General features: G+C 49.2%; 1 protein-coding gene across 1 annotated transcript in view; it reads right to left on the reverse strand.

Annotated features, from left to right (window-relative positions):
* Nucleotides 1-1,494: 1,494 nt before the first annotated feature.
* ASS1 (argininosuccinate synthase 1) overlaps nt 1,495-25,985 on the reverse strand; it is a 47,469-nt gene continuing 22,978 nt past the window's right edge. The window contains exons 9-14 of the mRNA XM_006892455.1: nt 24,271-24,355; nt 23,570-23,634; nt 15,211-15,342; nt 9,650-9,806; nt 3,038-3,103; nt 1,495-1,801 (exon numbers count right to left, since the gene is read on the reverse strand). Coding sequence (XP_006892517.1) covers nt 1,756-1,801; nt 3,038-3,103; nt 9,650-9,806; nt 15,211-15,342; nt 23,570-23,634; nt 24,271-24,355 — 551 coding nt within the window. The 3' untranslated portion in view covers nt 1,495-1,755. The remainder of the gene's footprint in view (nt 1,802-3,037; nt 3,104-9,649; nt 9,807-15,210; nt 15,343-23,569; nt 23,635-24,270; nt 24,356-25,985) is intronic.

The raw sequence follows: 25,985 nt of genomic DNA on the forward strand, positions 1-25,985 counted from the left end.
AACCAGAAGGAACAATTTATTCTGTGAGGCTGGTATTACTCTAATACCAAACGAGGCAAAGGCAATTAAAGAAAGGAAAACTACAGATCAAGATCTCTCATGGACAAAGATACAAAGACCACCAATAAAATAATGCAAATTAAATTAATAATGCATAAAAGGAATGATATGTATCATGGCCAAGGAGGTTTTATTCCAGGTATGCCAGGCTGACTTCAATGTTTGGAAATAAACTTATGCAATCTATCACATCAATACACGAAAGCAGAAAAGTCATATATCCAGAGAAACAGTAATGTAGAGTGTGGTTTTGTAAAAGTAATATATGTGACAATGAGACAAAGTGAAACATTCTTCGTTGTGTTAGGTTATTTCATCACAACTCTAAGTAGTATAACCACAGGTAGATTGTGATATACTAAAGATGCATGCTGTGAGTGCTAGAAAAGCCACTAAAAAGTCTAGCAACAAGTCTGCTGCTGTATGTGCCATCGAGCTGACTGTGACTCAGAGTGACCTTATGTACAATAGCTCTGAACCCTTTTCTATCCTGAGCACTGCCAAACCAAAGGTAGGTGTTTGAATCCACCAGTTGCTCTGTGAGTGAAAGGTGGGCGATCTTCTCCTGTGCGATTCATTGCCTCTGAAAAGCCACTGGAGGGTCAGCTATGACTCAGATCTTATTTCCATAAGGAAATGAGTGAGTGTTGTAGGCACCATGCTTACACTCGTCCTCAGTTCTAAGAGTAGCTGAAGTCGTAATTAAAAAGTAAACAAATGAAAACACAAGTCCCTGGGAGTGGCACTCTGATTGGCCCAGCTCAGGTTAGGTGACCAGTCAATCAGATATGACAGGTATGACCAACGTAGTGGGGTCATAGTGAAATCAGGCTGCCTTGGGTCCTTGCTGTGGATTGGCCATTCAGGGAAACCCTTGAGGCAGGGCGAGAACCCCAAAGTGTTCTCTGAATTCAGCGTCTTGCTCATTTCTCCTCCCTGCACTCTTGGGTCTTCCTCCTCCATCACTTAGGATGCATGAGGCCACTGGCTGTGGTGGAACACATCATGTGATCAGACCCCTCATTTTAGAGCTCAGCGTGGACTATGGATAATAATGAATGAATGGAAATCCAAAATTTCTGTAAATGTTCATTAAAATGAATAATAATAATAAAAGCAATACCCAAAAAAAAAAAAATAAAAGCAATACCCAGAGCGAGGGCCGGTGACAGGACACCTCACTTCCCAAAACATGGTTCCTTGGTGACAAAATCCCAAGATGGCAGGGGCTAGAGTCTGAGTCAGGGGTCACTTGTGAATTTCTGGTTTTCACTAAAGGAGGAAGGGGCTGACTTTTTTCTGATGAAATAGGCTCTCTGGCAAAAGGTGGCCTTCGGCAGCACTCAAATCACAAAGGTTATACGAAAAGCCCGATTGACTACACAGGAGTGCACACAAATGAATGCACACTCACTCTGCTCTCTGCAGGAATAAAGAAACAAAAGACAAATGTATCTTTTTAAAAATTGTCATTTTACTGCTCCCCACTGTAGTTCCCCACACACCCACTCTCCCTTTTTTGCTGACCATAGTTTGCAGGCTATGGGGGAACAGGGAACAAAGCTGGGGTCTGGCGCCCCCAAGATGCTGCCAGCGGGGGAGAACAAGTCACAATTACAAATTATCACAACAATTAGCGTCTGCACTTGGGAAACTGGCAGAGTGAGGAGGCCCAGCTCCTCATTGTAAGCTGGTCTATTTGGTGGTGACCTTGCTCTGGAGACGATGATATTCCTTCAGCCTGTAAACCAGATTCAAAACAAAGAAAAATGTAAATGAACAATAACAACATGCGCTAGGCTCAATTAATGCAGGCAGAATGGGGGAGGCAGGGGGCAGCTGTTTGTTAAGATGTGTGTGAAGTTGCCTTTTTATTCCCCTCTTCTTTTTTCTCTCTTCCCTCTGCTGCCCTGGCCCCTCCTGCCCTCCAATCAGGATAATGTAATTAATTTATTGTAGGGAGAAAACATTGGCTGTCATTGTTGAAGACAAAGCTGTTAACTGGCAATGGAAGAAATGAAGGGGCCATTATGAAAACACGGTGTGTTCTGGGCCATTTAAAAGGGTTTATAGAGTCATAAAAACACAGAGGGGCAGGGGGGGGGGAGGTGGAGGTGACAGGATGGGAGTGCCCAGGCCTTCCTGGAAGGAGTCTGTGTCTCCCAGACTGGTGGCTTCTGGTGCAGGCACTGACTCTGGGAGGAAATGGTGGCTCTGTGCTCAGGGCATAGACAGGGCAGAGCAAGTGCAAATCCTGTACGAAAGGAGAGGGTGCTTAAGAGCCCAGAGCTGGTGTAACAGGTTTTCAAGACTCAGCACCTTAACATCTTAGCTGCGTGACCATAGGTAAGTTGTCTCAACCACTCTGGGCTTGGTTCTGCAGCTGCAGATTTGAGTCAGGATGAAATGAGGCAATCCAGGAGAGAGAAAAGGGTGCCATTTACGGCAAAAGCCGGCCATGAGCCGGCTGTGCCCAGTTGGAGGACTTGCTGCTGGGCACTCGGGCAGGTACTGCCAACACCCGAACTGTGTGATGTTCAGATGTGTCAGGGGCACACTTCACAGCCAAGATTTGAACCTGCGAGAATGTGTACCCCACACGAGGCTCTGGAGAGCCACACAGCTGGGAGAGTTTCCAGCTTGTATCCTGATATGATACAGGAGCTGGAGCTGGTGGTTTCTTGGGGCTCCTTTCTACATTTGGCGATCTGCATTTCTAAACTGCCCAGGAAAGGGGCCTCATTTATGGAGAGGGGTCCCTATGGCTAGAGGGTATCACAGGCAAAGGAGAAAATTCAGGGACTTGGGGCCAAACGCCATGGCTGCTGTGAGCACCTCTGGCCCCCCCAAGCTTGAGGGTAGGTCCTGAAGGTGCTGTGGGTGATGGACAGGAAGGAGGGGCTAGACAGAGCAGTGGTTAGAGCCTGCTCCCCACACCTGGCGCTGCAAGGGCCCACCAGGGCCGTGAGGGTCTCACCTGAGGGAGTTGATGTTGATAAAGCCAGTGGCATCAATTGGTTCATAATCGCCCTGCACGTTCATGCTGCAAAAAGAGCAGAAACCTGTCAGCTCAGCCCGGGGCCTTGCTCTCTGCATTAGTGGGACCTCCAGGGCCCAGGGTACTTCCCCTCCCTGTGTTAGGTTAGACCCTCCTTGCTCTCTGACTTCCACTTCTGTCCAGTTCAGATAACCCCTCCTCATACCAAGCACCATAGCAGGGCTGGAGAGAGCAAAGTCCCTGCGCCTCTTTCCTGTCACACAATTGAGGGCGGCTGGAAGAACAGGCCCCAGCCCAGCCAGCACTCGTGGTTAGCTGCCATCAAGTCTGCACTTGACTCATGGAGACCTCGCAAGATATAAAGGAATGAAACGCTGCCTGGTCTGTGTTCTCTGTGATCAGACTACAGAGGCGGTTTTCACTGCCTGATTCACAGAAGTATATTACCAGACATTTCTGTTTGAATCTGAACACACTGCTGAAATGAAATAAACGTGTTTTAGTGTCATAGCAACACAGAGGTCCTTACAGACAGACAGATGGTGGTCGCACACATAGATGCACTCACCGACTCGAACCTAGGTCTCTAGGTGAGCATTCTGTCCTTGAACCACCACTGCCCAGCATTAGCCAGTACTGTGGCAGGCTCTGCCAAGTGGGTTCCAGCTCATGGTGACTCTATGCACAACAGGAGGCGCTGGCTGGGCCTGGGCCGTCCTCACAACTGTTGCTGCATGCAAGCCCATTGTTGTACTCCATCTCATTAGGGGTCAGTTCGCCTGATTGGGGATCTTCCTCATCTCTAGCTGATCCTCTGCTTTTTAATCCAGGGCTGGCCCCTCCTGGTATTATGTCCAGAGTATGTGAGGAAACGTATCACCCTGCTCACTTCTGAGGAGCCTTCTAGCTCTACTTCTTCTATGACAGATTTGTCATTTATTCAATGTTCCCACTTCACCAACACCATCATCCAAATGCACCAATTCTTTTTCAGTTTTCCTTATTCATTGTCTAACTTTCACATGCAAATGAGGTGATTGAAAACACCATGGTTTGAGTAAATAGCATCTTTGCTTTAGAACATTTTCAAGGTCTTTTTGCAGATTTCCTTGATTCAATATGTTGTTTGCTTTCTTGACTGCTACTTTCAATGTCTAGTTGATGTGGACTGTAGATCTAAGGAAAAGAACAACCTCTGTCTTTTCATCATGATGTTGTTATTGGTCCAGTTTTGGGAATTTTTGTTTTCTATTGAGGGGCAATCCATGATAAAGGCTTCAGTAGTAAGGGCTTCAAATTCTCTTTAGCAAACAAGATATGTCATCTGGAGATCATGGGTTGTTAACGGTCCTCGTCCAATCTTGATGCTGCCGCCTTCTGCACATAGTCCAGCTTCTCTAATTACTTGCTCAGCAGACTGAATCAGCTGGAAAAATCTAGCTGGGTGAATTCCTCCTACGAAGCACAAGATTCTGTCAACTGAGGACCCAGATCTGAGCCAGCTCCAGGTTCAGGACTGTGGTGAAGTTCAGAGAAGGGCATCTAGGAACAGCCAACTATGGCCAGTGGTCCCAACCAATGCTCAGAAGGCAACAGAGTCCAAGGGTCTTGGGTCTTATGGACAGCTTCTCTTAAGCTGTAACTTCCAGTATTCACAGCAGGATCTGGCTGCTAAGTCTCCTTTCATCTTTTGCCCAACCAGTCACATCCTGTCTAGTCCATCCCTGAACCCCAGTACCTTACAGCTTGTCATGAAAAGTGCCTGGTCAATGTCAGCTCTATTCAACTCTACACATTTCTTTGCTCTACAGTTTACTATTTCCAGCCACCTTCATCTTTGGGGCTGTTGTCATATCTCTGCCCTTCCAAGCTTTTCTCAACCACAGCTATGAGACCTTATGTCCACCACCACTTATCGCAGGACCACATTCACCCCGGGAGCCTTGGTCTCTTCATCTATGAATCGGTCTAGTCAGTGATGGCTGGCTTCTATAGTTTATTATTGGTTCCATATGAAATAATGTAGCTAGCTCCTGACAGAAGGCAAGGGCTCTATTGTTGTTGTTGTATGTGCCGCCAAGTTGCTTGCGACTCATAGCGACCCTGTTGTTGTCGAGTCGCAGGCGACTCATAGCCAACCTATGAAGGAGAGTCCTCGACGCTTGGGTGCCTTTCATCCTCTCTCTGGGTTCATAGCATTTCCAGAGACAAGCTATTATGAAAGTGGATGTCACTCCTCCTTCCACGCATAGTGACCCTAGGTACTCTAAACTCTGCTCTGTCCTGTGCCATTCGCACTGTCTCCGACACACCCATCCCGATTACCCCAGCCTTCCCCTCCTGCAGTGTCCCTCTGCCCTCCCAAGCATGACATCCTTCTCCAAGGACTGGTCTCTCCTTACAACACGTCCAAAGTATGTCAGACAAAGACTCAGAATCCTTGCCTCCAAGGAATAGCCTGGTTTAACCCTCTCCAGGATGAACCTGTTTGTTTTCTTAGCAGTCCATGGTATATTCAATACTCTTCTCCAACACCAAAGCTCATTTAAAAAAATATTGTTCATCCATTTGCTCATTTGCTTATTCAGATAATTACTAAGCACATACTCCCTGCTGGTAAGGAACTCTGGTGGCTGCTTTGCAATCCCAAGGCACACAGTTTAAATCCACCAGCTGCTCCTGGGGAGAAAGATAGGCAATCTCTTTCCATGTGATTTACTGCCTCAGAAAACCTGCTAGAGGGTCAGCTATGAGTCAACAACTCAACAGCATAGCATCACCACATGCCAGCAGGGGTTTGATCTACTGTCCATAGGGTCACTGAGTTATAGTTTACTTGATGGCACATAACAAGAACTGCCTACTAGGCAAGGAGCCCTGGTAGAGCAGCAGCTAAATATTTGGCTGTTAACCCAAAGGTTGGTGGTTTGAACGTACTAGCAGTTCTGTGGGAAAACAAACTACCAATCTGCTTCTCAAGAGGTCACAGGTAAGAAAATCGCCTGAGGAAGCTCTACTTTGTTGTACAGGGTTATGGGGGTTATGAATAGAAACTGACTCGATGGCACCTAATGGCAACAGTAATCTGCCAGGCATTGTGCCCAGTGCTGTGGATACAGGAACAAAACAGGTCAAGTCCTCACAGGGGAGGCAGATGTAAGCCATCCCTCACTCATTAAGTCTTCCTGAAATACACCAGAGTTGGGTGGTTCAAACAAACAGTCAGCATGCTTGACTGCTAAGTGGAGATCAGAGGTGTGAGTTCACTCAGAGGCACCTTGGAAGGAAGGCCTGGTGACAGGCTGAGAAATCAGCCAGTGAAGCAGGTATGGCCTACAGCTCCACTCTGACCTACATGGGGCTGTCTCCATGGCACCTGGTGAGCCCAGTGAAGATGTGGCCTCAGGTGCCCAGCCTCTCTCTCCATGATGTCACCTCTGAGGCATCAAGGGTGGGTCTCTCCTCTGAGCTGTCTGATTCTCATAGGCCCCTCCTCAGGTCCTGTCCTGAATCAGCCCCTTGTCTTCCCAGCTGAAAGGGCTGGAGAAACAGAACCTCCAGCCTCAGGACAAAACTGTCTCAAGGTTCTCAATGACAAGGAAGTGGCCCATCCCTCAAGAGTGCTTTTTAGAGAGGTGAGGCCGGGGTGGGCAGAGGGAGAGGGCTCACCGGAGGCTGTACCTCTGACCGCTGTTTCTGTGACTTGTGGACACTTGGGTCTCTGCTTCTGTCTGGCCCAGAGACTTCACCAGGATACAGGCCATGCCTGCTCCCTCATCAGGTCTAGTGACGGTGCACTGGACTCTATGACAGTCTCCACGTTCTCATCCCTCTTTCTCACTTTTACTGCACTGACTCTTCTAGCCGCCTTTCTAGGCTCCCAGCAAAGTTCCTCCCAGCTCACTGGAAGGGGACAGGATGTCAGAATTCTTGGATGTCGGCCACTCAGCCCTCCCTGGGCATAAAGCAAATGTTTCAGGAAGCTGGGCCCAAACACGTCCACCTTCTTGAACCCCTTTCACACCTTGCTTGTGGACAAGAAATAAAGTACCCGCACTACCTAACACAAAAGGTGTTGAACATGCTTTCGAAATCTAGCCTTCCTCCTTTCTAAATCCACCCTCCTCTTTTGGATGGGTCCCTGTACTTAGCCCTATGACAAGGCAGGGCAAATATTTCCTCTCTCTTTACCTTTTACACCCATGAGCTGAACCAAATTGAGCCAAGCATTTGTCTTCACCTCCATCTCTCATATGTCAGAACAACATCTCCCATCCCAGTCCCCCAAATCAGTCCTTCCACACTGCCCCAGCCGCCCCTGCAAACAGGGCCCGCACAGAGGGACAAGCTTGTCTCTCATAGCTGCTGAAGACTTCCAAGAGGTGTTTCTGAGGAACTGAACAACCTCTTTTTGAAATTGTGGCTGGGGTGGTGATGGTGGTGGTGGTGGTGGGGAGGTGGAAAAGAGTTTACAATGATTTTTTTTTTACCTCCCCTGACGGTCTACAGAAAACCTCTGTGCTTTTATTTTTGCTCATTCGAGTGGCTCTGACCTGCTCTATAATTACGTTACTTTCTACCTACTGTGCCGCGGCATTTCCAGTTCTGCTACCTCTCACGGCTTCCTCGCTGGTCCCTGTGATGCTGTCACTCAAGGGCTTTCAAGTCAGTGATGTAGAAATCAAAAAGAAAAGGGAAATGGTCGGAGACACAGTGAGAATAAATGCTCCTGCTTTTCTCTCTTTTTTTCTCCTTTCCCTTTTTACTTTATTCATTTAATCTCCCTGAGTGAGACTGTAAGGCTTAATGAAGGGTTGGACAGATTATTAGAGGCTGTTGATTTGGAGGGGGAGGGAAGAAAGAGCCAGAGAGAGAAAGAGAGAAGATAATTTGACATTTACCCCGACTGATCTAAACTGATTCGGTTATATTTATGGCTTATAAAGTGTTTAGAAAGACTGAAGGGGGCAGAAACTCAACATGGCAAGGAGAAGGGAGAGGAAAAATAATATTGGCTGCCAAACAAAACTCGTACTTTAATTCTCAACTGGCCTCTGGAGGGAAGAGCAAGGCTTGGCCTCAGCGAAGCTGAGCCCGGGACCTGTGTCAGGTGGGGTGCCTTCGGGGCTCCTGAGAGGCCAACTCTCTCATTCATGATCCAAACACAGCAGCAGCTCATACTCAACTACTACCTCTGACCCATAGGGTTTTCATGGACTCAAACGTATCAGCAATCATGGAAACCGCCCAGGACGGAACAACATCTTGTTCTGTCATATTGAGGTCACCATGAGTCGGAATCAGCAAAATAGTAACTAACACAACCACCAGGGTTTTCTTACTTCTCAGTAACTCTCTGCCTGGCCCACCCATGAGGAAGCTCAAAGTTCCACCTTCAGATCAGCCCCCGCTTGCTTGTTCCCCACCAATGGTCTTTCCAAAACTGCCTATGATTATGATTCTCCAGTGTCTCATTGCTCCTTGACTCCAAACTCGTGTGTCCAGCAGCCAGCCATAGTTCTCCTTAGCAGTCTCCAAGGGTTTGCTGGAAGGCGGCTGTGAGTTATAGTTGACTTGATGGCACTCTGTAACAGCAACAGTCTCAAAGGATGCTCATACACAAGGTTTGTTATTGCTGTTGTGTACCATAGAGTCAGAATTGACTCATAGCTGACCCTCTGGTGTATTTTTCAGAGGAGATTGCCCATCCTTTTCCCCATAGTTGGCTGCCTCAAACCACATGCCTTCAGGATTGTAGCACAGTTTCTTGTCACTAGGCCACCAGAGGAATGGGATATAATCAAGGTGCCCACATTTAAATGCATGATTTTTCTCAAGATCATTCCTCAACACAGTGAGGTACTCAACAAGTACCTAACAACTCCCACTGAAAATTAAGGCAATTCTGGACATGTTTCCTCTCCCTCCAATCAAAGCCTTTTTGACTCTACTTTCTAAACATTTGTTAGATCTTTCAGCTTCTACCTATTCCCGGAGGCATTAATTTGGTTCAAATTATTTCCCACAAGATACCATTGCTAGTTTCCCCGTATTGAATCCATTCTCCAGAGCAAGCAGAAGGACCACTAAGAACCCAGATCTGATCATGTCTGTCCATGGCTGAGTACCCTCTGAGAGCTGGTCCACATCATTTCCCCTGGGCCCCTTAGCTCCCATGTTTCTCTAGTGCCTGGGATGTACCAGGCTCTTCCAAAGCTTGCCTGTCTAATTCTTATTTTTCAGAGATCAGTTAAAAGATAACTACCTTCTCCCCATTTATATTATATGAGTATATTAATTATTATACCCAACCAGAGTATCCTGTATTTCAATACAGCACATTGTCAGATATTCTAATTCCACCTATGTATGATCAATTGGCTGATGCCTTTCTCCTCATCTAGCCTGTAAGCTCCCTATTTGTGTCACTAGTATAAATAGCGCTGAATACTCTTCATGGTCATCCCTCTCATGCTCCACAAGTACTCATTTATTGAGAGAAGCCTGACAGAAGAGACAATGGGCATGAAGGCCTGGTGCCCAGTGCAGGGCAGGATGGAGTCATGCTTTCTGAAAGTGATGGGCACTTACCTCACCAGCTCCTCATTGTAGAGGGAAAGTGGGGACTCCCGACCGAGGATGTACACCTGGCCCTTGAAGACAGACACCTGCACCTTTCCTTCTACCCGTTCCTGTGACTTGGCAATGCAATGGCGAACAAACTCACACTCAGGGCTGTGCCAGAAACCTGCAGGTGGAGAAATGAAGGTGGCAGGGCTGAAAGAGGGAAGGTGCTAAGGCCAGGACACAGGGAGGAACTCAGTTGCAGACATGCCATGTCTCGCCCCATCAGGAAAGCCATTGCCCTCTCGGTTGTCACAGCCTGGTCTTGACCTCTCCATGAACCTAGGAGTGGTAGGTGGACAGGCTGGGCCGCTTTGGTCACTGCTATGTTTTGATGCAGCATGAGCTTATAAATGGTTGAGTTAAGAAACCACCTGTCCTGTAGCTTTGAAGGGATTCTATGGGTAAGGAGTTGGGGAGCTAACCTTCTGCTTAATGCCACAGACAGGCTCTGCAGAAACAGGAGTGAAGAGAACTCATTCTTTGCCCATGTTAGTTGTTTTATGTGCTGTTGCGTCAGGTACAATTCATAGTGACCTATGAACAACAGAGCTGAATCCTCTCCTATCCTGTGTCATCCTCATCTCTGACACACTGGGGTCCACTGCTGCAGTTGCTGTGTCTGTATTACAGGCGGCTGTGTTCCTGACTGGAAGGCAGGTATGAGGCAGGAGACGAGGAGATCTCAGACAGCACTGTGAGCAGATGTCTTTAGGACTGAGCGAAGGGTGTGCTAATCTAATTTCCTCATTTGTTCAGGGGGGACAAGGTACAAGGAGCACCTGTTGCCCACTGAGTGTGGGCCAGGGGCTGCTGTTAACATTGGTGTCCAGGTGATAAGAAAAGCTAAGAAGTGAGGGAGCTCTGGTGGCCTAGTGGCAAGAGGCTGCATTGCAATCCCAGAGGTATGCGGTTCAAATCCACCAGATGCTCTGCTGGAGAAGGAGGGGCAATCTCCTCCTGTACCAGTCAAATCCAATTTGATGGTACACACACACACACAAAATAATAAAATAATAATTAAAAAAAAAGCTAAGGAGTGCCTCACCCCCTTGAGATGATCAGCCTTAAAAATCAGGGTACAATCTCTACATATTATTTGCATATGTACATGCAATGTTTTTACACTTATAGAGGCACTGAGTAAAATTCTATCTGGATTGGCTTTGAGTATTCATGAGACAACCCTATGAGAAAAGTCTCTGCCTTGATTCCTAAGAGGGGAAATGAAGTTTGGGGAAGGGGGGGGGGAGCGGGGAATCTAATCACAAAGTTGCTAAGAGCAATGTGGAGATTTGACCTCAGCCAGCCCATGCTGTCATGACTCAGCGTCATATAATTATTTAAGAACTTTCCTTTCTGGGACTGGAATGTCGTCAAGGCAGAAATGCCTCACTGTGCACCCAGATCCCGTCCCCAGGCCTCAGACCCCTAAAGGTCAGAGAAGGCTGGCTGTTCCTTCTGGTGGCCCCAGGCTGGAGACCTGTACCTTTGGGACACAGTCAGGTCTTCACATGGCCTGCTCCTCCCTTTAGTCTCACTGATGGAGGCAAAGTTTGAGAGGCAGGCAGAGAGGGGCCTCTGTCAGGCTGGGGGAGGGACAGAACAGGCGGGCATAAGGTTTCTCTGAAACAGAGCTGGGAAGGTGAGCCCACCTGGGCAGCTGTGGGGCCAGATGGCTCAAGATCTCCTGCCCTGATAAAGGGCTGGGTCAGCCTAAGGTCTACATCTATTGTTGGCAGCCCAGGCCTCCGGGGGCACTTGCTGAGGCTTTTGGCGGGAAAGGGGAGCAGACCTGCTCTGGTGTGGGGTCCACTGCTTATGGATAAGGGTGAGCGGGAAGAGAAAGGGTTGGGTCTTCCTCATTCAGTTGACATCTCAGCTCCTCTCTGACAAGCAACACAATCTCATGGTGCCTCTTACATAATGTGTTCTTACACAATGAGACACTACTATTGACCCTCATCCAGCTTCTTGTATGGATTCTGTGAGAAGGCAAGTAGTGACAAAACATTTTACACTTGTAACATCAACAAATCACCTACATGAGCCGTTAGCACAAGTACAAAGGCCCAGAGAGGGGAAACAGCCCATTTAAAGTCAGAGAGTGAGAATCTCACATAAGGCCTCTGGGCAGTGCAAACAGCTACTGCATTTGGTACTAATTAGAATGTTAGAAGTTTGAGTTCATCCCAGAAGAACCTCAGAAGAAAAGCCTGGCAATCTACTTCTGAAATTAAGTAGCCACAGAGTCTACCCAAAGGCGGCTGAGCCTGGGAACTCTAGCTCAGGGGTTTCCCATATACCATGCGAGGGAGGGAGCACTGAAGTCCTAGTGTCCTAGGCCATGCCATCTTTCTAAGTTGGGATAATTAGCCCATTAAGTTTCCAGGTTGGAAGTCAGGCTGGAGATGAGAGCGGAGACAGGAGGGGAGGGATCCCCGGGACAGCCTTCTGGCCTGGGCAGAATCTCCCCCCTCCGGAGTCTCCTGCTCAGGTTTCTTCCCTGTGGACCTATCCTGGGGCAAGAGGCAATAAGCCTGGAGCTCTATGGGGAGAGGGGGTTGAGAAGAAGACTGTGTGTCCCAGGTTTGTGGATGAGCCTTGGGAAGTAGAAGGCCTAGTGAAGTCAGAGATAGGTTCCCACCCCAAGCTTCTAGACCCCGGGCCCAGCACTCTATGTGGATGATCCTTCCACTTTGGAGAACAATCCAACTCTGCAGAGAGTTGTGCATTTCCCCTATTTTACATTGAAGAAACTGAGGCAAGGGATGAGGAGGTGAGTTACACCTTGTGAAATGAGATGCTCCCTGGCGCCCCAGCAGGAATTCTGTTTCTCTGAAGCCCGAGTCCTCAAGGCTGACTTTGTGGGCTGGGGTGAGGGTCCTTAAAATATTCCTGGAGGGAGGGGTTCTGTATGGATCCTGAACACACAGATGTAGGGATGCAATGCATGTGGGCTGAGATCAGAAGCCAGGGCACCTAGAGAAAGGGAGGGGGGTGCTGCTCCATGCTTCAGTTTCCCTATCTGTGCCAGAGGATCACAGGGGTTATGAAGGAACTTAGTGTCACAGCAGAGAAGTGAGCTCCACCCATGGAGCTAGGAAGGACTGAGAAGAGACTTCAGTACTACTAGACTTGATGCACCTTTTTACACAGGGGAAACTGAGGCAACGAGAAGTGACAGACCTGAGCGTGATAAACAAAGAGCCAGAGCCCTGCCCCATGCCAGGATTTAAGTAGATTTAACACAGACACAGACATTGCCTACATGTGCCAGACACTGTTTGCACATTAAATGCATTAGGCATTTCATTCCTGTTTATGAGATAGGAAGAGTCACTATCCCCATTTTTTCAGATGAGAAAACTGAGGCAAGGGATGTTAGTAACTTGCTCAAGTGAACAACTGCCTTATAATGTTCATGCATTACTAATTTGAGAAATCATATCAACAGCCCCTCTGAGCCATTTTTACCAACTGCAGAGGCCTGGACAGCAGGGAGACTGTTCTGTAAGGTTATTCTCAGTAACTCTACTAAGAACAAGCCAAGCCCAACCTACCTCTCCAACCCACGATTTTGTTTTATTTTTTCCCCAATATCCGAATTACAGTGACTCATTTTGGGCTTTAGAGGGTTCACTGATTGACAAGAGACACAAGCCTAGGCAGTTGGGTACAGAGGGCATGGTGTCCACAGCTGAGCCATGCTCGACTCAACAGCAGGGCCTCCTTTTCCTATCATGGGCCTTGATCAGCCCTTTCTAATGGCTCACATGGTCCTCCCATCCATCTGAGCTTTACTGTGTTGGCTGAGAAGTCAGCCTCTCAGGCCAGTCTATCCTGGGGGCTCGAAGCTGTGAAACCTTGGACAAGGGTCCTCAACCCCTCTGGGTCTTGGTTTTCTTGCCTCTGTGCAGCTGAGATTAGGCAATACTTGTCCAGGGTCCTACTCAGAGCCTGGCAGCTAGTCAGAGTGCACAGTCAGTGGCCTGCCCACTCCTGCTCGCCACAATCCCCCCTCCTACCCCCACGCCTCCCCAGTGCCCAACCAGGTGCTCACCTCCACCGGGTCCTGCCACTTGTAATGACTCTCCTACTTTGTAACCAAAATCCACCATTGAACGTTTAAATCCTGCCGAGCCAGAGAGCCCGCAGGAGACAATGGTATTTAAACACCTGCCTGTACCTGGAGAGGGGGGCTTCACTTCCAAGCTGCCGGGGAACAATGGGAGGGAGAAATAAGGCCAGCCAATAACCACTGAGCCCTCTAAATCCCAAGATGAGTTACAGTGATTAGGAGGTTTAAAAGGAAACAAAACCTCAGAGAGGAGGGGGGACTGGAAAGGCGCGGAGAGAAGGCTCATCCCAGGTAGTTGTTAGGAATATTAACTTTGCATTCACATTACATTTGAGCCTAAGGTCGGCCTCCCATAGCAGTCCCTATAAGAGCTCCAAGGGGCTGGTGATTTTCCCAATGAGCAGCACCTGAGTGTTACCGAGCAGTGGCGAGCCAACTACTTCTAGAAAGGCAAGAGAGTAAGTGTTTTAGGCTCTGTGGGTCACTCACCTCTGCCTTCAGTATGTGAATCCAGCCAGCCAACAGACAAATACACGTTCATGGTCATGTTCCAATAAGACCACTTATGGACATGAAATTTGCATGTCATATAGTTTTTCCACATGTCACAGATATACTTCTTCCGACTCCCCCTTCTTTCACACCCAATTGTTTAAAGACATAAAAGCTATTCTTGGCTCAAGGGCTAAAGAAAAACCATTATAGGCTTGGCCCAGGGACCAGAGCTTGCCAATTCCTGTTACGCTGCCCTAGAGGATAAAGGTGGAGTCAGGGCGCTGGATCCAAACTTTATGACATCAAGCCACCTCAGCCGGAAAATGCGGATTCACACCCACAGGGGAGAGAGGAGTTCAGACGAAATTACAGTCCATTGATCATTCCACATGCAGCTGGGTAAGTGGTGGGGCTCAGGCCCCCGTCTGCCCTGTGGTCTGCAGTCAAGCTTTGACTCAAACAATGCTCGAGTTTGGGTCTGAATTCTCTGCTAAGGGAGACTTTGACCCGGACCCTTCTGGTTGGGTCATATTGTCTGAGCTACTTTGGCATCTGAGCCTCAGCTTCCTCTGTAAAATGAGGAGTGGATCTCCTAGAAAAAGTGGGAGGATATTGGCCACACAGTACCCGGTATCCATCACGTGCTGACACAAGTTGGCTGCTGTTGTAACTACACCTTGATGTTTCCTGGGCCCCACTGGAGCCTGCAGATGCCAGGTAGGGGCATCTGGGATTTGGGAAGGACACTCCAAAAACAGGGGATGTCCTGATGTCATCTCCCAGCTCACCCTGGCCCTCGACCTCATTCAACCTGAGTCTCTGGTTTTCTAGGAGGAATGCAATGGGAGGCATAGGATGTGAAGGAGGGTTTCTTTAGGGAGGAAAAGGAGACAGAGAACCAGAAAGGAGGAGGCTGGGGAACCTACGTGGGCAGCTGCAAAGATTTACGTACCAGTGTACACCAGCTCAGCGAATTTCAAGCCCAGGCCTTGTTTGATTTTGCGCACTTCCCGATCCATCGTGAAGGCCTCGATGTCTAAATGAGCATGGTAAAGGATCGTGCCTGCTGGGGTCTCGTAGATACCTACCCATTTTTCCAGGCAGGGGGAAAAGGAGAAAAAAAAAAAGAGAAACGTATGAAACCCAAACTGTCAGCAAATGACAAAAAAAAAAAATAATGACTTGTCTGACAGGAGACAAGCCGGTTGGACCCATTCACTCCCAGCTTGCTGCAAAATGCATCTGTCATTATGTTCATGCTGGGGCCACGACAGTCCACTCTGCAGCTTGTGGAGAAAATGTCTAGATGCCCCCCTTTGAAGAGGCCCTCAGACGTTGGAAAATGACAGGGTTTGGGAACAGTTTCCCCCTCCTTTCCAATGTGTGCCCACCGGCCCACAGCTGAAAACCTGTAATTAAACCAACTATGGTGGAACCCAGGGCCCCAAATATCCCTTTCCTGCCTTCCACCAGGGAGCCAGGGGAGGGGAACAGCTGTACACACACATGAACATTCATGCACATATGTGCACATGGATGCCAGCTTCCACTGGGGGCACCTCCATAGAGGACTCCAGAGAAATCTGATTGGGTCAGTGGTGGTTGGCTTAAGCAATCAAGCAATCACTTATAGAGGCTCCATTGTATAGATGGGGAAACTGAGTCTGCCAGGAGAAGGGTTTGGCTCCAGATGGAGCTGGGAATGGGATCTAGGTTCCCAAGTTCCTGGCTAGTGCTATCTCCTGCCCAGTGAGTCAACTGATAGTGGGAGTCCAAACACAGAGACTTGGACATGCGCTTGCTTGGGTCCCCTCCCCTAAGGCCTGGCTCTTCATTTGCAAAACAACCTGCTGAGACCATCAAGCAGAACTTCAAAGTGGCACGGAGGCCCCTGGTCCTGGGATGACCACTGTGCTGAGAGGAAGGCCCAGTCAGAGAGGTACCAAGAAGTAGACTTGCTCAAGATCACAAGACTCTAGACTTCCTCTAATCCCAGCCTTGGGCATACCTGTCCACCTCCCACTCACTCAGTGCTGTGATGTCATGCGTGCAAAGAATGAGAGGGGTGCACTTTCAGTCATCCAGACTGGTTCTTGGGTACCAGCTGCTTTTCACAGAAACAAGAGCAAGATCACCTCAACTCTGGAGGCCAAAGGAGATATTGCAAAGTTCATCTAAGAATTTCTTGATGTAACTCACCTAGAAGTTTCCTCCTGAGAGAACTTCAGTCATCAATCTTTAAATCTGAGCATCAACAGAAATTTCAAAGCTTGCAGGAAGGGCCTTCTGGAAACCTGGCTAGTATTCCCCTAACTTTTATCTGAAAAGACACTATTTCAGTAGACTTAGGAGAAGCCAAGACTAGGCCAGGGAAACAGGGGCTCTACTGAGCAGTTCTGAGCTCATTGATTTGGTACATCACACCATTTTATAGATGTGAAAACTGAGGCCTAGAAAGGGTATAGCCCTGGTCAAGGTCACTTAGTCATGTATAGATACAGACAGGGTCAGCAAGTACCTTTACTACTGTTGCTACAGATTGTTTTTCAGGGTCATTAGCAGAAATGACTAGATTCTGACCAAAGCTCAAAAAGATACATGCAAGTCTGAGGTGGTGGAAGAGAAGCCCGAGTTCTTACCGTGTCCTCAAGGTTTTCTGAGGAAAGAGACCCTCTTGGGGGCTTGGTTTTCATCTGTTAACCTCAAATATCCTAGTTTTAGGGGCCATATGTGTGTAAAGTCTCCTACAGCCCAGACCAGGTGCTGATGTGATTAAACTGCCCCCCACATCACTTGTGTGGGTTACAACTTTGAGCCATCTCTACTGTTTGGAACCAAGTGGGGATCTTTGAACAGAAAATGGGCTTCCCAACAGCAGAATACCAGTGTCCTTAAGTTTCTGCCTAAACCCTAACTCCCTGGAGAGCACCTCAGACTTTACCAACCCTCAGCCTTCCCTTGAGAATACTGGTCAAAATTGCACCACTATCCATTCCCCTTCCCCCTCCATTGCTGTCAAATTGGAACAGACTGAGAGCTGAGCCTCCAGCAAGTTTTCTGAGGCTGTAAATCACACAGGAGGAGACTGCCCATCTTTCTCCTGTGGATCCACTGGTAGATTAAAATTACCAGAGAGGCGTGGGCTTTGAGTAAGCAATTCAACACTTAAAGGACTATACTCAAGCTATTCCTACAGAATGACCCAAGGCACAAGTCAGAAGGGAACAGTCAGGCTGCTTGCTGAAAATAGAGCCTGGCAGATGCTGACTCCTGGGAACAGGAGGAAAGAGAAAACCCCTGAAAAGCAGACATGAGACCCTGACCATGAGTCAAGGTCACTGTGCGGGGGCAAGGGGGTTCCCACAAATCACCGTGCTCCTGATGTTCCCAGCCACTGAGAATTTTACAAAGTCAGAGGTGTGCAGAATGCCTGGAAACAGCCATCTCCAAAATGTCAGCTGTCTTAGAAATGTTATCACCAAGAAGATAATTTCCCAAGAATTTCCAAAAGCCAAATACTGACAGAAGTCTGTTGGTATTCTCATGCTGGTACACATGAAGAATGCAATATTTTTTTTGTGCCTGAATCCAGTCTTTTAATATATTTTGCCATAGTGGGAGAAAAAAAAATCCCAAAACAAACCCAACCCCAAACATCAGAAACTCAAAACCAAATCTGTTGCTGTTGAGTCAATTCCCACCCAGAGTGACCCTGCAGGACAGAGCTGAACTGTCTTCTCAGGTTTTCGGGGCAGTAAATCTTTACTGACTCACAGCCAACTCTCCAGCTGGTTTTCAGAGACAGTAAATCGTTCTCTCATATAGTAGCTAATGGATTCGAACCACCTGCCTTTGGGTTAGCAGGGTGATTCTCACCCATTAGGTAAGCAGAGCTACAAATCTTCATGAAAGAACCCTATCACATCTTTGTCCCACAGAGTGGCTAGTGGTTCAAACTCCCAACCTTTCCTTTAGCAGCCAAGCTCTTAACTATTTTGCCACCAGAGTTCCATTTGGGCCACAGGTGGTTTCAACAATGCTATCCAGGCCACCCGCAAGAGCCCTTTTCCTTTTAGTTACCGGGGGGACCGGTTTCTCTGGACCATCTGTGGCGTTGGGGCCAAGCTGTATTTACAGGGTTGGGGCTGGAGCTAGACATCCATCCTACAGCACCTGCATCCTTTTAGGCGGGGGCCGGCTTGCCTTTGCTGTGTGATCTTGGGGTTTCTCAGCCCCTTATTTGATACCCAGCCAAGCTATGCTTTGCTTCCATTCTAACTTGCCTAGAAGGTGACTATGGGGGTCCACTGTCTCTCCCAGGCAGCATAGACACTGATGGCTTAGGATCTAACACACTTTAGGTCAGGACTGCAACATCATCTCTCAACAGTCCTGAGGGAAGAAGCAAGCAGTGGGCAGAATTGGAGAGAGGTTATATTATCCAGGGAGGAAAGGGCATGACTTACCCAAGGTCTTTCTGCAACTGCTTATTATCACAGCCATCCCCAGGAAAGTGAGGCCAACATGGGGAGCGGAGAGAGCCTCCTCCGGAGCCCACAGAAGCAGCCCCCTGGTTGTCATCCCTCCCAGCTGCCTCAGGAAGGGTCATGGGTAAGATAAGCCAGCATCCAGAAAGCATGCCAGCCCAATTAATAGTCCCACTCCTTTTTGTGGAAGGTGTTAAAGTTAATTGGGACCGATCAAAAGCTGTTTTTTGGGTTTGCGTTCTGTGTGTGTGTGTGTGTGTGTGTGAGAGCATTTTAAAGATCTCTCTCCTCTCCACAGGGGCAGGGGGTACAGATGATTTCTGTATATTTCTTCTGGGGAAAAAATGACTTTAAAAAAAATCAGTGACAGAAACCTGATGCTAAAAGACTATGGATTTGGGGCTTTTGACAGTCGGCATACAAACCACTGTGCAGAAAGAAGGGGGAAATGACAGCTGAGGCTCCGTGTCGCCGCGGAAGAGACAACAGACATCTTCAGAGTGACACGCACAGCGGCTCCAAGTGTCTATTTTCATCTCCCCGTGTTTACAGGAAAAAGACAGAGGTGTCAGCAGTTCTCAGTGGAGCTGCTTCAATCACACCATAATTACTGCCAGCAAAGTGGGAGGTGGGGAGCAGGACGAGTAGCTGGGGTGGCTGGGCGGGGGTGGGAGGTGGGCTAGTGGACCAAGGAGGGAGAAGCAGCGATCAGAACAGCTGCTGCAGCTTAAGTTCTCCTCTGTTCCTCAGGCTGCCGGTTTAGCTGGGGTTGAGCCGCTTGGCAGAATTGAGTGGGTTCTGACAACTTGGAGGGAGGTTAGGCACACAGACCAGCCCTGTGTGTGCCCACCTTCAGCCCTCTCCCCCTCCTCAATTTTTCCAAGAGTCTCTGGTGCTTTTGGAAAGTCGTTTCCAGAAGAAGGGATTTGGAAAGGTCAAGGGGAGAGAGACTGGCTGGAGCCAAAGCGCTCCCCTCATGGGTACCAGGGCTATGGACTGAGGCAGTTGCCGTGGTGATGGGAGGCAGTCAGGATGGGACTCTGGCCATCCTCCATGCTCCTGTTGTCTTTCAGGCCCCAGCCTGAAGATCAGGATGGACATCTAGACTGTCAGTCCCAGGCCTCTGGGATTGTAAACCCTTTACTTCAAAGGCTTCAAGTCACTTCCCTTTGGGGTCTGGAATGGAGAGCTGGACAGGTGGGTGAACAAGTAGGTAAGTGGGTGGGAAGCTCCTGTTTCTTCTAGGCCAGAAAGGGGAGGAGCAAGAAGGATGTGATGAGGAGGAGGGGGTGAGAGAAAGAGAGAGGAGTGTAAAGAAAAGGGGAAAGTGGGAGGCTAAAGCAGGCAATGAGGGAGATGGGAAGGAGGCGGTGAGAGAGAAGCAAGAGGTCAGCAGGGGTCAAAGGCAGAGAGGAGGAAGGAGGCAACACAGGAGAAGGTGGAGATGCCAGGGCGGGCCCAGGCAGGGCTGCGAGGGGAGGAGCCAGTGGGCTCGCTGGAGCAGTCAGGCCCCAAGAGGAGAAGGTGAGGGAAGGACACGCGCCAGCTCACTCTTGCTCCCCTCCTGCCTGTTATGCCCCCCTTCTCCTCCCCACTGATTTCATTTACTTCACTTAATTAGCCCCCCTCCAGAGTTAAAAAGATAATATGATAATGACGATGTGAAGAGACACAATACTGCGAAAGCCACTCCATCTGCAGCTTCCCCAGCCTCCTGCCCCTCTGACCCCTGAACCCCAAGCACTGCTGGCCAGGCCACCCCAGGCCCAGGGCACCAATGTGGCCCTACTCCCTGCACATATCCCCTCCCCAGGGGGGGGAAAAAGCCACACAAACCCTTAACGAATTTCAATTATGAGCTTTGTAAAATCAATACAAATGACATTTTCCCCTTATACACCAAGACATGGACAATAGCGTCTTCCTGGCTCTACCCTCAATATAATTGATGATTAATAGTTTCTCTCCCATTACTATACACTCAAAGCCTTGTTGTGGGGGAAAGCCACTCTCCTTCTAGAGAGAGTCCTAAATTATTACCCCCTCTCTTTCTCACCAACAAATTAATTGCGAGGTGGAGACATAAGAATAAGACACCATCCTCAAACTGAACACGAACTTTTTCTTCCCACTCCTCACTTCTGGTAAGAGAATGAGTGAATTTGAACTTTCAGAGGCAGATGCAGATTATCTAACCTGACCCCTCTTGAACAGGCGGAGTTGTGGAGAAGGATCATCAAGAGGCTAAAGTTACACATCATGAAGTCCTCTGATGACTTCATTCCTAGAATAAAGGACAACTTGGACTAAATTCTGTGCTTTTAGGGACACTTCCCTCATAGACACACATGATTTCTGGACAAAGTACCATCTGTTGAGTGCCCAGCGCTCTCAACATCTGATCCTCACAACAGCTCATTTCACTGATGGAGAAGCTACGGCTCAGGGAAGCTAAGTTGCTTCTCAGGGGGGATGGAATCAAGACTGGGACTCAGGTCTGACACTAAAGCCTGACCCTGGTCACTTCATCATGGTGACCAGCTCCTCAGTGTGGTTCTTCCAGGGCTCTAGGGACTCTACTCCATCCGCCACCCTCAACAGGGCACTTGGTCACCACTGTGCTAACCGAACACTCTCCCCGAATGGCTCTGCCCCACCCCCTGTACATCCTACCAGTGGACTCAGTTCTAATCCCACTTCCTACAAGAGGCCTTCTCACTATTCACTTCCGTGCTCACTCTTCACTTAGATATCACAGCAGGATGTCAGCCCAGCCCAGCTCTTCAACAGGAGAAGGCAGATGATTAACAGTGTATACCAACCTGACCTTTATTTAGGCAGTAACTGCTTGTAGCTCCGAGATCACATCTACATGCAAAGGATTGTGCCACAATTGATTAGTGATGCCTGCCCTGGGCAGGGGTAAGGTATGAGAGAGGGGTTACACAGAGCACCTCTGAGCTCCAGTGACACCATCCAGAGAGCACAGGTGCCTTTGCCCCTTTTTTCTGGCATTCCCTATAGGTCAACCAATGCTTAGTGTTTCCATTGTACCAAAAATAAACACCCCCCCAAATGACTCACTGCTATTAAGTCAACCCTCAACTCAGAGCAACCCTGTTAGACAGAGTGAGATTCTCTGTTAGACAGAGTGAGATTCTCCTATAGTGTTTCCAGGACTGCTATGTTTTGGGAAGCCATATGCCACATTTTTCTAGCATGGAGTGGCTAGTGGATTCAAATCACACACTTTGATTAGGGTCCAAACCCTTTTAACCACTATGCCACCAGGGTCCCTGTCCACTGCATCAGTCAGTCCCTGTTGTTATACATGGGTCTAAATCAGATCTGTCCCTGTCCAGAGCGCAAGCACCCTGCCATCCACGCCATCCCTCTCTAGGTCTGTCAGTCCCTGCACTGCCACTGACAATCCTGTGATTTTGGGCAAGTCCTCACCCATCCAGGAGCCTTGGTTTCCCCATCTGTAACATGAGGGTGCTGGCCTGCAGGATCCCCAAGGTCCCTCCCAGCTCTGTTGTGAAGGACTTACATTGTGCTGCCTCCCAAGGGCAGGTTTAGACAAAGGGACACTCAATCAGATGTTAATATGGGTAAGAGACAAAGGTAAGCAAGGATAAAAGAGAGCAGCTAATTAGTAATATTGTTCTCGACAAGGCCTTCCCAAGAGGGCTTCAATTAGTAGGGAGGGAAAAAAAACCCACAAACCACAGGAAGAGGAAGAGCAGTGCTTTCCTTCCCTCCACCCCACACCTTCTAACACAAACCCCAAACAAGTCAGAGCTGGAATGATCCAATTCCCACCCCCTCCATGTCCCACTTGGGAAAAGCAAGGTTCTGATGTGACAACTGAGCAGTAGGTCACTTGGCAATCGGGGCAAACCCCAGCGTCCTGCCTTTAGACAAACACTGCCCTTTTGTAGCAACTGAACTTTGTGGATTATTACCATCTTTGGATTTTAGAATCTGAGGAAAAAGATGCGGGAGGACAAAGGGCCACAACCGTAACTTGACCTGGTTTTAGATGGTTCTCTTCTAAATTGATATCGACTAAAGCAATTTTATTATCAGCCAAAACAGAGGTCCCTGTCTCCAAACTCTAAAAAGTTCAAGTGCCCAATTCAGGGAACAAACAGCTGCATTCTTGCCCTTGCTCTGTCAGGCCCCCTAAGGCCTGAGTTGCTTTATTATAAACTGGCAGAGTCACAGCAACCAGACATACTCCTGTGTGGAAGGGGAAACCGCGTCCCAGAGTGGCAAGTTATGTGGTTAAGTAACCACATTGAACCAGCTGAATAAAGATGTCAGAGACAGTAGCCGGGGCATCTCCTTCTGTCCCTACTAGACCTGGCCAGTGGTGGACACAGGGCTGGGTGGCATCATTCCACACTGTGACAGAGACATGGGACAGGCCTCTAGGCTTCACGCAGCCCACAGCGCCTACCATTGGCAGGACAGACACCTTGCCCGGCCAACTTCCTCAATGAGCCTTAATGACCACGAAATCAGCCCTACACGGTCCGCCTCCAAACCTCGCCAGCCCGCCTGGGACACAAGAGAACCTGACCTCTAGGCCTGGCCTGTGGCCTCCCATCTCCTTAGAGCCTCTCTGGGATGTTCCTAGGCTCCTCCCAGCAACGATGAGGTCCAGCCCTTGGGAAGTCAGTGCTAAAGGGCTCATTATTCCTACTACATGGGAAGGAAATGAAGCCTGGTGGGTCACGCATGCAGCACGGGAGTAGCAACATCTGAATGGGATGGGGGTCCCAGAGGCCTCTGGGGTCACTGAGAGTAGTGTTCCCTTACCTCGGGACTTCATTCCAATGAAGCGGTTCTCCACAATGTCAATGCGACCCACGCCATGCTTGCCACTGTGGAAGAGAACTGTCTGTCAGTTGGGCCCGGTGCGATCATGGAGTTGGCATCAGACACAATGCATCTGGCTGCAGGGCTCCAGCTGCAGCAGCGGGCAGTGTCACAAGGGAGCCTGGCCATGCCCCCAGTGTCCCATGCAGAAGAATAGACTCCATCTCAGGACTCAAGAGTTACCGCACATCAGAGACAGGCCACCTGGTGCAACCACCCATTGAACAGGTGAGGAAACTGAGGCCCCGAGATGGATTGTCTGAGTTGCACATTGAATTCAAATTGCCCATGGCCTCTGTCTGATAATTATTTAATTCTAATAAGTCTGTCTGGTTCCATCTCTCATTTGCGCCTCCTTCCCACCCCTGGGTCTCTCTGAGCCAGATGAGGGTCTGGAAGCTCCAACCCAGCCATCTCCAAGGGACAGGTGACTTTCTGGGGTTAATGATTCCCAAGGTTGAAGGATTGAAACAAGGACCACCCAGGACTAGTCATCTTGTTGTGGGAGACCCTTTGGGGCTATGGCCAAGGCTGCCTCAAGGACACAGGCAGAGGGGGTGTCCCTGTCCTCCTGGGCACTTAAGCCTCAGGAATCATCATCCAGGTTTCCTATGAGGCCAGGAGGGACTGTGAATACTCACGCAACTTCATTCAGGTACATGAAGAGCTCCAAGGATGTGCGGTGGGTGGTACCATCCTTGACGTTTGTCACCTGCACGGGGACCCCTGGGGTTGGGGGAGAGGGCAATGGGTCTCCAGACTGAAGCTTGGCAGAGGAGCCCCATGCCTGCCACCCCGCCCTCGCCCCTCCACCCGCGACGCCTTAAATGGATGTGACAGATATGGACTCCAAATGACTCCTTGAAAAGCCCTGTGCAGGGTGAGGCCTGCTGGGGAGGGAGAAGGGGCGAGAAAGCCCCCCAGAATGAAAGGGAAAATGCAATAAAAACGCTCTCCCCCACCCTTCCCATTCTCTTTGCCCCTTTTGCATTTAGGGGCTGTGAAATTGGAACCAGGCCCTGAACTAATTGAATTTCACGCTCCACCATTGTCTTACTCCAGGAGCACCTTCTGTCCCACCAGCTTCGGGAGCCGCCTGGCCGAGGTGTGGTTAGGCGTGCTCTCGTGTGCACACACACTCACTCACAAACACACACAGCCCCCTACCACGTCTGTCAGGCAGACCCCATGCCCACGACTCTGGACCCCAGACCCGCTCACTGCCATCTGATTGATGGGGTGAGGTGGCCACCCCAGCGGGCAGAGGTGTTAGAGGTGTCCGTGAATCCTGAGATGTCAGGGCTGGGGTAGCAGGAGGGAGGCAGGCCCTGCTCGGGAGGGAAGGGTTGTGTCAAGGGGGGTTATGGGGTGGTGGGTGGGTTCGGGGTTGACTTTGAATAGCAAGGGGCACTTTCTCTAGCGGTGTGAAATGAGCAATAAATGTATTAGGGGGCTAACAAGAGAGCTGTAACAGTGACAAAGAAAAGCTGTTCAAAGTTGGCGGCTAATCCCCCACCCATCTGCCCGACTCATTACCATGTAGCCAGCGATCGGGTGCCAATCACGGCTCAATAGCGCCTTTCGAGTCTTTATTAGCCAGGCGCCGCTTGGAGGGGCTTCCCTCAAGGCGCTGTCAGCCTCGCCATTCTTAACCCCCATTTCCAGGGGTTTTATAACTTGGTTGTAAATTGCTATTAAATGTAAGTCTGCCCAATAATGAACCTTAAGCCCCTCTCGCCACCCCTCTGCCTCTCCCCTCTCCTTTCTCTCCCTCCCCGTTCCTATTATGGGCCTTCACTGGGGCCGTGGATAGGGCCTGCCCGGGAGGGGAGGGACATTGTTGGTGCTGCTGCCGGAGAAAGCCTCTTAGCCTTTAAAATAGTTAATAATTAGATTAAAACTTCAAATAAATTAACTAGAAGATGAATGGGGAGTTGTCAGGAGAGGGCTCCTCCCGTCTATTTTTTTTCCTCTCCAGACAGTCCCCAAATCATTAAAATGGATCACGTTCCTTCTCTGGCTCAGCCTGAGGGCTGCCCATTTCTGGAGGAAGGAGGTCTGAGGGCCTGAGACTCTGAGACCCTCCACTACCTCTGTTCTGCAGACATCCCCACAGCTCTCCTGGGGCCAGAGCATACTTGCTGAGAAAGACAGGGTATCACCTAGGCCTATCCCACCCATCACCTCAGAGGTGGTGCCCAAGAAGGGCCTACAACCACCAAAGCCGGCCTGGGCCAGACACTGTGGGCATCAGATGGCCTTGGGGCTGCAGCTGTCTTTCGGGACATCAGATCAACATCCCTTGGGACCGAGTGGTGAAGAACTCCAGGGTTAAAGCAGATGGTGCTCTGGTGGC

This window comes from Elephantulus edwardii, unplaced genomic scaffold, assembly GCF_000299155.1.
Source record: "Elephantulus edwardii isolate Elephantulus edwardi_28Jun2011 unplaced genomic scaffold, EleEdw1.0 scaffold00116, whole genome shotgun sequence".
NCBI classification, from domain to species: domain Eukaryota; kingdom Metazoa; phylum Chordata; class Mammalia; order Macroscelidea; family Macroscelididae; genus Elephantulus; species Elephantulus edwardii.